Raw genomic sequence first — 12,156 nt, 5'->3', positions numbered from 1 at the left:
CCAAGACATCCCCACCCCCTTCAGCCCCCCTAGCCCCACCCCCAGCCCCTTGAAGACCCCCTCCTAGAGCCACCCCTGGCCCCACAGCGTCCCCTAGACCCACCCCCAGGACCTGGGGGGTGTCCCCTGCCCCCCACAATGTCACCTCCCTGGTTTTTGGGGGGCTGCAGCCCCTCCCTGGGGGACTCCATAGTGTAGTGGTTATCACGTCTGCTTTACACGCAGAAGGTCCTGGGTTCGAGCCCCAGTGGAACCACCCTCGCCTCGTTTTATTTTTGTCAGTCCACACTGCTTACTAATGATTTTCTTTAAAGCCGTGTTTGTTTGGTTTTCATCCCCCAGTTCCCCCCTTCCCCCTCTGTCGGCAGCCTGATAGGTACCTGAAGAAAAAAGAGTGGGAGATGAGGCCCAGCAGGACGTTTTTTGCAGGCCCTGTGCAACAGCACATTTGCATAGTATCACATTAAATCATAGAGCGGTTTGGGTCGGAAGGGCCCTTAAAGATCATCTAGTTCCAACTCCGTGCATGGGCAGGGACACCTCCGGCTAGACCAGGTTGCTCCAAGCCCCTCCAACCTGCCCTTGAACACTGGGCATCCTTAACTTCCCTGGGCAACCTGTGCCAGTGTCTCACCGTCCTCATGCTAAAGAATTTATTCCTTGTGTCTTGCCTAAATCCACCCTCTTCCAGCTTAAAACCATTGCCCCTCATCCTATCAATACAAGCCCTTGTAATAAGTCCTTCCCCACCTTCCCTGTAGGCCCCTTCAGTTCCTGGAAGGTCACTAGGAGGTCTCCCCCAGAGCCTTCTCCAGGCTTTACTCTTTTCCTTAGAGTAGTAGCATAATTTAGACAATGTTGTTGCAGTGCTTGCCTTTCCCCACTAACAATCCCCATTTCCTGGGTGCAGGGTTAACTGGGCTGCTCACCACACCACACTGCAGGGTGCAGGGTTAACCTGGGTGCAGGGTTAACCCGGGTGCAGAGTTAACCAGGCTGCAGAGACTGCAGAGACCCAACCATGGCAGCAGTGGTGAGAAGCCACGGGCTGTGGGTGCACAGGCACCCGCACGGTGGTGGCACAGGCTGCCGTTCCCGAGGAGATGTCTCCCCAAGGGCAGACTGGGGCACTGCTGCTCTCACCTCTGCGTTTGGGGAAGTGTTTGAACCCTGGGGAAAGGCCAGCGCTTTTCACAGTGCACAGCTAGCAGGCATGGTTAGCATCTTCTTATTGCCTGCGCTGTGTATTTGTTGTTTTATTAAGCAGGAAAAAAAGCCATGTCAGCACACCTGGGAGCAACTTAATTAAAAAAAAATAAATTATAAGGTGTTGTCTCATTTTGCACATGCAAGCCTTTAGAAAAGGATAACCTTTGGGCATGGATGCTGCCCTGGCATCTATCTGTGCATGGAAGCCCTAAACAGTGCTGAAGCCAAGATGTCTCTGCAGGAGGAGGAAGGTCCCTTAGCTCCGCTGAGCTGGAATTTGCTCTTGAATCTCTTTGCAGGATCACAGCAGGAAAGTGTGATTTACCTATCTTCAAGATGAAAGAGAAAAATGGGTTTAACTCACTTGAATCAGGATCATATTAAGAAACTTACCTTAATCATCATCATCTTAAGAAAACTATTAACCTTTGTCAGTGCTTGCTGTTACTAAAGAAACACTCTGGGGTATGGGCAAGCTGCAGTTAGAGACTGCAGTGCAATGCAGGGATACCTGGGCTAGGTTGTAAGAACTCTTTTGGGTAGAAAGCACCTAGCAAGGTAAGGCCATAACTAAGGGCCTCTGTATCCTGCACCCTGAAAGTGCAGATATACCTAGGTCTCTCTTTCCTCTGCTTAGCCTGGTTAGTGGCATGTGCCCAACCCACAGGAGCTGAAGCCAAAGTGATGTGTCCCACTTCTCAAGCAAACTTGCCTTCCACAGCCCGGGACCTTCAAAGATACAGGTTCAAAGATGAATCACCTGTAGCCAGACTTCTAATGTCGTGCATGCAAGCCTTGAGTGTAGGCAGTTCCCATCTAATAGGGATGGTGAACCCATGGTTCCTACCTTGCCTCATGACAGCCACAGCTCCTCACATTACAGGGAGTGGGCCCGATCCTGCTGGCCAACACCAGGTAACTATCTGCATCACATTCTCTTACATATAGAAAAATGCTTCTTTCAGAAGAGGACTTAAGCTCACAGTTCAGACTCATGGAATCACAGAATCACATCATTTTTCTGGTTGGAAAAGACTTTTAAGATCATTGAGTCCAACCATTAACCTAACTCTAGGAAAATATTCTAGGAAAGAATATTTTATTTCAAAAGCCAGATTGTGGCTCCATCCATTTTAAGGGCATCCAGCTCCTGATGGTTTGACTCAAGCTCTGAAAGCACTGTGTGTCTTGCTCTCTCAGCCTGTCAGTGTCCTGCTTCTGAGAGATGCCTGTGGCTCACATGTACATGTGTAAGTGTGTACATTCCCTAGTCGGGCTAAAACCAAAGGGTGCCAGTCACACACTTGTGCTGAGACATTGCTTATAGTGTGTGTTCAGCTCCCAGACACATGGATCTGTGCATGCTGCTCTGATTTAGCTGTCTGGCACTCTTGACTCTGGGAGAGACACTGAATCCCTGTGTGGAATTGTGTTTCTCTCTGCACACGAGTGCTTTTGCCTCCTGCTTTCCCTCTGAGGACACATGCTTGCATGTGCTGCTGATCTGTCAAGCACCAGGGAGGGCTTTATGCCCCTGTGTGTGTTTTGAGAGCTCGTGGATGCACAGCTCTGCCATGCTCAGAAGAAAATTCTTAATCTCATAAGGAGACAGCTATGGGCAGAAATTAAGTCTGCATTAGATACTAGCATGAGGCTATGGTGCTGAGCTGTATCTGTATCTGTTAACTAGACAAGGCCAAGTTTAATTCTTAGCAAACTACTGGTAAAATTGTGGTTCAGTCCAGCTAACTCAGCTGGGGAAGAACAAAGGCAAGGTGTCAAACAGCTTCCACTCAGATGTGTTCCCCTTGCTGCCATCCTAAGGGCTTTGCACCCTTACATGCCCCCATGTCTTCTTGTTGAGCCCCTGGAAACACAAGCTGTATTCTCAGCGTCACAGACTAAAAGCATCCCAATGATGCAGGGTGACCTTTGTGTTATTTCCCACAATCTGGGGAAAGAAAGCTCAGCAGGATATCTGAGAGCCATGAGAACATATCAAAATGTCATAAGGCCAATGTGACATGAGCTGGACCTGAGAAGTTGTGTGGCCAAAAGAGTGAACCTGCCCAGGCAGTTGCTGTCCCTGTTTTACATAGCAGTGTGGATGTCACCAAAATGTCCTACCTTGGACAGTTTGTATCAGCCACAGTTTTCTTCCATAATTAATGCCAGGCTAATTTTTATCCTTTAAAAAATGTTATTTTTTATGAAGGGCAAATGTAGCCCTTTCTGGTGCTGTATTGTGTACTGGCTTTAAAATGTTTTCTTTCTTCTGTACCTGAAAACATTTGTATGCTAGTTAAGAACTAACTACGTGATTAAGTTAACAATGCTGTCTGCAGTGGCAGCACATTTTGCTGTTTACAGTTATTAAAATGAAGGACCATCAACACCATTAGGCACAGAGAGTCTGAACTGCATAGTATTTATACAGAGACTTTAATACTAACACTCTTATGCTCTTCATGTGAACCAATTGAATTTTTTTAATGCTACAGGCACATTTTTAAACAACGGATGCCCTTTTTTTTTCTGTGGGGAGGGAATTTTATAACTGGGGAGCCACCAGTCTTGAGGGTGTCCCTTTGGATGAAGTGCTCTTTGACAGTATCTGTGCTATTTCTCAACATGATCTCTGAGCTGTTGCATTTCTCACACAAAACCAAGGCCTATTTTGGGTGGAGCTGACCATAAACCAAGCTGATTTAAAACTCCTTGGGCTAATGGGAGAGAATTTGGTTTCACTTTTAAAAAACACGATAGGTGATTTCTCTGTGGGTGGGCAGCTCTGCCTCCTGGTGATGTGTGCTCATGAGACCATAAGGCAAGAGACTGAAGGTCTGGTATGATTTTCCAAGAGATACGTGGAAGAAGGAATTTAGGGATTTTTAAATTGGGATTTTCAAGCCCATGGAATTTAGATATCAAGTCCTCATCAATACAGAGAGGGAATAGACAGCCAAGTATCTTCAGCTGTTCTGGAAATCTCTGTCTCTATGGCAGCCCGTGTTAGACTGGACAGGAAAGAGGAGAGAGAGAGAGCCTTGCCTGGGTACCATGTAGAGCCTGGAGTGAGATGCCACACTGTGGCAGATGCCCAGAGGCTGCCTTGGTATCCTCAGTGAGGCTCATGTTTGTTCACTCTCTGTATAGACCTTCTTGCTGCTCTGAGAGGGATGCTGTGTGTGAGCATGAGGCCTCTCAGAAAAAAAAAATTAAAACAGGAGCAGCCTCCTGCCCTTAGGAAAACGACCCCTTCCCTGCTGCCTGGGACAAGCCATTCTGCTTGCTTACCCTGCCATGAATCGATGCTTTCTGGTGTTTGAGGTGAGCTAGCCCAGGTCCATGAAGCAGGATGGCTGTGTCCATGCAGAGGTCTACCTGTGATAACCCTCTCTCTCCCTGAAGGTAGATTGATCTGGGAAAAGTGTTGAGCTGAGGAGGTTAAATTGCTCAGGGCTGAGACTCATTCCATCCATGTTGCACACCCTGGCAAGGCCAAGAGGCATCAGCACTGGAGGTGGGACTGCAGAGGAATGAGGCACCCGGCAGCCCACTGATGGGGCACTTCAAATTTGTGGGTATCCAAAGGCAGGTGAGATGAATCCTGCCCAGGGAACCATTTCCAAGAAGTCAGAATCCTTGTTCGCACAGTTTTTTTTAAAAATGGATGTAAAACAGAAGACCAGAGATGGATCTAGCTTAATTCAACAGCAGCCCACGTGATCTATGCAGCACTTTAATCTATTCCCTGACCATACAATCCAAGATCTTTTGAAACAAAGCAAGCTGCTTCTGAAGCAATTGCTTTCAAAAACCTCAATTGAAAATTCACTGCTAATTGCACATAATTAACAGAGATTGGAGGAAAGGGTGCAAGATCTGTTGGAATCACTAGCAGTCTGTTGTCTAGAATCTTTCACTCATTTAAAAATCAAATGTGTAACTCTCTTTGATGTAAACTGGTTGAGAGGATACTATAGGTGGAACTGTTAGCAAGGGGAGGTTTACTTTTTTTGTTTGAGATTTTAGCAGCTTAGCAAGTAAATAACTGAGATGTGCTATTTCTGTTTGGTCTACTAATTGCAGTTTTCAGCCCCTAGCAATTAGGTGACTGAAAGAGCAGTAAGGCCAGGGCAGATTTTTACACACAACTATTCATAGGAAAGGCACTGATAATGTGGAGGTAAATAGCTGGGGTGGAAGACAATGAATACATGCTGCATGCAGTAGAGAATATGTGCTGCATGTGTTTTATAAGCATTAGACATCTGCATTTCTATGCGGGCAGGGTGGTATATGTGGTTTCTAGGTAGGTATATCCTTGTTTACTTGGACATACCTCTGTATACACAATCAAATTATCTGAGTGTCAGTATGTTTTACCTTTTAAAAACTGTTAGACATGACACATCCTCTAGGATGGAGCTTGACTATAATAATTGTGTCGTTGGCTTGCTGGTGCTTGATAAAATGAGAATGGAGGAGAGTAAGGTGCTTAGGCAATGCTTAAGTTAATCTCATGCCTTCCCAGCAAGCTGAGCAGCATACTAAAGAGCTATTCCCGAAAGAGGAAGGAAAATATGCAGTTCAAGATGGGAAGAGTCCTGCTCTCTCTTCTTTTGTGGTACAAAGGTATGCACTTTGCCTCTTGAGAGGTACTTTCAGATGTCTCTCTTTGTATTTCTTGTTTCATCCATGCTTCTTTCTTCTGCCAGGGGGATGTGGGGTACAGAGCAAGCTCTTCTCTGTGTTCTGATAGAAGCATAATAATTCAAGGAAAGGCAAAATGTGGAGGAGATGTGTAATTTATGTACATGAGTGAACAGGGTTCTTACAGCTCTATGAATATTCAGTAGTAAAACTCTATTTCACTAAATAATTGCAGTGTAAAAGAATTGCCATATAATTTGTCAAAATATGAATTTGCAAAGAAAATTGTAGTGCAGCTGAGCCAGTGAGTAAATAATAATGCTGATTTGAAAAATGAGGTACAGTATAACATGAAGGACTGGTCCTTCACTGATCAAAATTCTTGATTAATCAAAACCTGATAATTTTCTCTAGCAGCAAGACATTGCTGATGGAGAATTGCCTTTTCTTAAAGGCTCTTTCAGGTATTTTTTTTATTTTTTCAGGAAAAAAATTTCCAAAGGCACTTTAAGAACAAAAAGCAATCACAAGTCAAGAAAACAGGAAATGTATTTATCAATTTTGAGACTTTCTTACTTCTGAGGCTTTCTCAACTTTACGTTTCAGAAAAGCAGCAATGATAGGAGCTAAGCAGGAGCTAGGAGACAGAAAATTCAGGGTCACGGTCTCCTTCCATTTTAATTAACCCAGCTGTGGAAAGAGGATATAATTTTTTGGGCTGTGTTTGAATTTCTGGCTTCATCTAAGCCAATGGCAAAGCTGCTATTATCTTAAACAAGGCTGAAGTTGCTCTTGCTAAGTGCTGGGCAGAATCTACCAACACTAACATGTGGATAGAGTATGATCTGTCAGAGTGTTGGACAGACTAATCTGAGAGTCCAGGTTTTCCTCCATAGATGTTGAATTCTCAAAAAAAATTCAGAAAAAATGGTCTTTTGCTTTGCCTGTTTTTTATCTATCCTTCTCTGTTCCCACTGAATAGTTTGGTCTACCAAATCGCCGGGATAGGGAATTGTTCCAAAGCTAGCCATGCCTTCATTTCATCCTGTTATGCTTTGCTGTACCCTGCTCTGTCTAGTTAATAGATCTTCCTTTTAATCTTCTGGCAAATATTTATGCATTCTCCTCATAACTTTTCTCTTCACTCTCCTTTGCTTCACTTGGGAAGGTTACTGGTGCCTGAGCTTTTTGGAAGGCTGTTCCTACCTAGACTCCAGCATGTTTTTTTCCCAAAGGGTAGCGTAACTGCAATTAGTCCTTGGGATGAGTTCATACCTTGCTCTGAATCCCAGACACAGCTTGCTTTTCATAGACACACACACATCAGGATATTTTCAGAGAGCCTGTGATGAAAAGTTACTTGCAGGATCACTTTCCAAGCATCACTCCTTCAGTACTGATTTATTTTCTTCATTTACTGGTTTTCTTAATTCTATTTATTTATTTATTTATTTCCCCCTTTCTCTGCCTAATGGTTTTCTGGCCAAAGAGCAAGCAGTGACTCTGTGCTCAGGTCAGACGCCTGCCTCTCTCACCACGGAGAAGGTGCCGTGAGGTCAGTCCTCCGAGCCACGTGCACTGATGCCATGATAAGCCCCTGAGCTTATTTTCTCTGGCAGAGCAAGTAGCTTAGAGGACCCCCAGCCCCCCCGCCTTGGCTGGACTCGTGTTTGCTGGGGACACCAGAGCAGCAGCAGCAGCAGCAGCAGCATATGGTGCATCGGGCAGGCTTCTGCCAAGAGAGCCTCAGCAGCTGGCGGGGCCCCTCCATATGGTGAGGGGGAGCACCCCCAGCCCTGGATTGACACGAATGTGCTCTTAGCACATTGAATGTGACATGCCTGTGCCACGTTACTCCACCTGTGCTCCCTGCTCCTTGGGGAAAAAGCACATCTCACTTGTTCCAAACAGGGGATTCCTTCTTTTTTTTCCCCTTTTGCAGCTTTGAAGAAAAACAGCGACAACAAAAATGCCAACAAAGCAAAACAAATAAACAAACCAATCAAACTAAGCAAACAAACAAAAAAAAAACACCCACAAAAATCAAAGGTCCGGACCCCCCTTCAGATCGCAGTAAATAACATCTTTAGTGCCACCCTTTGGCGTCATCGATGCATCTAATGAAATTACTAGGCAGGCAATGTTCTGCACAGCTCTTGAGCAGGAAGGAGCAAACAGGTCAGTAAGATGAGAAATTGCCAAAATTTTTCAAAGGAACACTTTAGGAAAAAAGATAATTATGCATCTCTTAGGAAGAAAATGGGAAAAGGTTGATTTTTTTTTTTTCCCAAGTCCTGCATGTTTTTTTCAACTACTTTCACCACAAAAAAATAATAATTATAGAAACATTATGGAGACAGCAGGCATAAAAGAGAAATTAATATGAACTAAATAGGTATGATTGTCATTATTTAAGTAAGTTTTTTGCCACTTTCAGATAAATAACTGTTAAAAATAAGACACAATACAGATGAATAAAAATGGAAAGCAAAGAAAAAAATCTGTCAAATAAAGAAAATTAAATGGAAGTGAAAATAATAAAACAATGAGAAATCCCCAAAAATATATGAGGGAAACAGCAGACATATTAAAGCACGAGAGAGGAGCTTAACATGAAGTAGAAGCCCTTCTCCCCTCTGCAAGCTCCTGATAGATCTCTTTCTTTCCAGCCCTGGCTCTGACCGTGCCTGCTGGGGATCAGCAGAGATGAGTCCCCACAGGCTGATGTGTCCCAGGGCAGTGGTGCCCTCCTGAGGGAGTGTCAGGGCCAGAATGTCATCTGCAGGGGAAACAGGCTCAGCATTTCTCCAAGTGCTGCTTTAGGTAGTAAGAACCCCTGGTGGAACATCCTGCTGTCACCAGGCCAGCCTGGCTGCCAACATCTCTTGGTGGACACAGATCTGCATATGCCCTGTGGGTCTCTACCTGCCAGCTTAGCTCCCAAGGACCATTTAAAGCCTGCAGTTTATAGAAATAAAGGCACTGTTTGCACAGCACAGTCCCCATGGAGCCTGCTTAGCATGGCCACAGAAAAAGCCCTGGGGAAGAAACACCAAAAGCAACCACGAAGGGACTGTGCAAAGGGGCTATGCCTGGACCTGGGGACAGGCCAGGGCTGCAGGAGGGGTCCCTGGGGCCATTGCCACTGGTGCAAGGGCAAGGAGAGATGAGGGAAATGCCACATGCTTTGGCGGCCTGGGACGTGGCAGCTTCCCCACATACATCTTGCTACTGAGGCTGGTGCAGTTGATGTGAGTCACCTCACTTGCCTGGCACAATTTCCAGGGCTGGGATATAAAAATAGCCTAGGTTAATAACATAGCAACCCACAAACCAGCACCTGATGGGTTCAGAGGTATCACAATGCTTTCTTCAGTGACTAGACCTCTGTGTTGCTTACATACCTCTTTACCTAACTCTGCTTCCTGATGCTCTCTAATCTGGCTCTCAAGGAAAACAGGGACTTGCAATATTGTGCCTCTCAAATATAGTGCCATTCATTCCAGTCACCTCTTTAATTCCTTTGACAGCTTTTCTGGGGCTCCAATCACATTTTTCTGTTTTTTAAGCTGTTTTCTTTTCTCTTGTCCCATGGTCCAGACATACAGAAGGGAAGCAGGTGATTAGCTATGCAGAAGGAGCCACCACACCAGGAAAGTGCTGCATCACACAGGGAGTATTCTCCACTGGGAGAAGGGGAGAGAAAATAGTTTTGCCCATCCCTCTGAGCTCTCTTAAGCTGAGATGTTGCTTGCAGAGATAAGAGACAAAATCAACAATTTTCCAGCTGAAGCTTCTGCGTCACCTAATTTTTAAAGTCAATACAGAATGTTAATAATATTTTCCACATACTTTGTCTGCAATAAGCAGGTTTATGTGAACATATTCCAGTAAATCAAGTGACAGATATCTATTCTGTGTTATCTTTTATTTTTATGTTTTATTTTATAATGTACTTTCTCATGCTTATACATCTGTTATTAATTTTAGCCAGACGCACCAAAAAAATAAAAAAAGGCTTTGCTGATGTGGTTCTTTGGTCAGGATATTTAATATGATTTCTCAGAGCTGACCTTATCAAAATGTGCTCAGCATTTGGTGGTTTTACTTCTGCCCACATGTACTTTCCTCCTTTGTTCCTCTCGATTAATTGCCTCGAACTTTCTGAGACACTCAGTTAACCTGTTCCTGTCATTAGAATGCCAGCAGCTGAGCCTCCTTGCTACCACTTACCCCTTCCATTCCCCAGGTAGCCCACACTGTGGCTGCTGCTTTATCCCACCTCCACCTGGGGAAACTTATGTCCTCCCCATCCTGGCATCCCAAATCTGCCTCTGCCAGCTCTTTTCCTTGTCCCCAAACCTGGGGTGGTCCCTGTGGTTTGTCTCCCCTCCATCCTGCCCGGAGTGGGGCTGCCCTGGGGTGCATGCTCCATCCTAGCCCCACCAGGATGGATGCTCTGACACAAAATCCTCCCCTGGTGCCTGCCTGAGCCCTGGTCCCTAAATCCTGCGTGGCAGGGTGGCATTTGGGCACAGCAGTGCCCTGGCTGCACCAGGCTGCGGGGCGGGAGGGGGGGACAGGAAGGGCCCTTGCCCATCTCCCTGCCTCTCACAGCCATGCACAGATGATAGTTTATTTCATGGAACTGATGGTTTGCGGAACGTCCTGAGGCACTGCAGGGGCTGTAAATAGGGCTCTTTCCTTTTTCGTGTTTTGAGGGGTTTTGCAGTCCTGTTCTTCTAAAACAACAGCCCCTGGCAGCAGTGCAGGACTTATGACTCTCCCATGAATTGCAGCAATTCGTTCTGTCTGACCTACAATTACCAATTATCTTTGTAACCTTCCTTGAAGGCAAACACGCTCTCTATAAAAGCATGCTGTCCATCACATTTTTAGACTATTGGCAGTCAGCTTTCCTCTTCATTTCCTTTGTAGGACAGGGCCTGTCACAGCTGTAAATGCACCAATATATCAATTACTACTTTTTCCAGCAGGCTGCAGGCAAGGGCATCTTTTGTTCCCCTTTCCTCTCCTGACACTAGGGGTTATCAGGCCACACTGCCCAGGTGGGACGTTTGGCCCATCTGCAGCTTCTGCCAGCAGATGGATGGCCAAGCTGCTCATGGAAGCAAGCCCTTAGCAGTTAACATCTTCTAGCTCAAAAAGGCAAGGTTAACCTCCTATCTGTGATGTTTAAACCAGCAAGCCATGCAGTGAAGGATGAAGGGCCCCAGCCCATCAGGGGCACCCAGAGGTGTGACATGCCGTGGCACTGCCTTTGCACCGCCCTGGTCACAGGGCTGACCCAGTAATGCATGGCATTGAAAAAAGGGGTAATACACTTAAAATTAGAATCATAGAATCATATTGGTTGGAAAAGAGCTTTACAACCATCAAGTGCAATTCACAGCTTGGGTGCTGCAGGGGAGCCAAGGCAAGTATTTATGCAGAGACATATTTATGCACCTTTGCTTTCACCTGTGAGTGGCTCCACTTACTAATCAGGTCACTGACCAGCAAAAGCGCATTTCACCACCTGAAAGAAAACATGAAATGACACACAGAAGGTTTTCCACCTGTCTTCTGAAAAGTGAATATAAAGAAAGTCTGTCTTCTGAAAGTGAATATAAAGAAGTTAATAAACATATAGTGAACACACATCTCTAAAATAAACTTGAATGCCTGCAGACTGGAGTAACTGAGGCTGCAGCCCCTTGAGCTCAGACCTGGGCAGTGGTGACACATGGCAGGCTGTGCTGGCTGGAGAGCCAGGCTCTAAAATCCTGGGGTAACAAAGCCAGCCCTTGCACCTGGTGCACCAGGAACAGGGAGCCCATCCTGCTGGAAGAGGCCACTATGGCATGGGCTTAAGAGGCAGGAGAGGTGCCTGCTGACCCAGCTCCCATAGCCCCGTGCCGGTGCCAGTCTGGCATCAAACGAAGCATCAAGCTGACAGGAGAGGCACTTCATTGCTTTTACTGGCAAAGACAATACAGTTTTGATGGGTGATAAAGCCCTGGTTTGTATTGTGTTGATCTGAGGAACAGGCAGTGTTAACTTAAACCACCCCCACACTGGTGTAAGTTGGTCTGCTTTGCACCATGTGGCACAGCAGGGAGGTGGCCGCCTGCTTTGTGGCCTTGGGCTTACACCTCTGCATTGGTTTTCTTCTTGCACCACAGAGCCCTTGGCCTTGGCTGGGTAACATCTGTGCTGGGAAAGCTGGAGTGCCATGTTGCACATGGCTCCCAGCATATGCTTTCCAAGATGCCAGGTCCAGAGATGAGC

At 45.8% G+C, this 12,156-nt stretch overlaps 1 protein-coding gene and 1 non-coding gene across 2 annotated transcripts in view; both read left to right on the top strand.

Moving 5' to 3' along the window:
* Window positions 1-183: 183 nt before the first annotated feature.
* On the top strand, window positions 184-256 carry TRNAV-UAC. The gene has a single exon. It is a non-coding gene; the product is annotated as a tRNA-Val (tRNA).
* A 5,522-nt stretch (window positions 257-5,778) lies between these two features.
* Window positions 5,779-12,156, top strand: part of RS1 (retinoschisin 1) — a 13,371-nt gene continuing 6,993 nt past the window's right edge. The window contains exon 1 of the mRNA XM_009997099.1: window positions 5,779-5,847. Within this exon, the coding sequence (XP_009995401.1) occupies window positions 5,796-5,847 (52 nt within the window). The 5' untranslated portion in view covers window positions 5,779-5,795. The remainder of the gene's footprint in view (window positions 5,848-12,156) is intronic.

This window comes from Chaetura pelagica, unplaced genomic scaffold, assembly GCF_000747805.2.
Source record: "Chaetura pelagica isolate M959 unplaced genomic scaffold, ChaPel_1.0 scaffold80, whole genome shotgun sequence".
In the NCBI taxonomy this organism is placed as follows: domain Eukaryota; kingdom Metazoa; phylum Chordata; class Aves; order Apodiformes; family Apodidae; genus Chaetura; species Chaetura pelagica.
The sequence above is the reverse complement of the archived record's forward strand: the minus strand, read 5'-3'. Positions and strand labels throughout refer to the sequence as shown.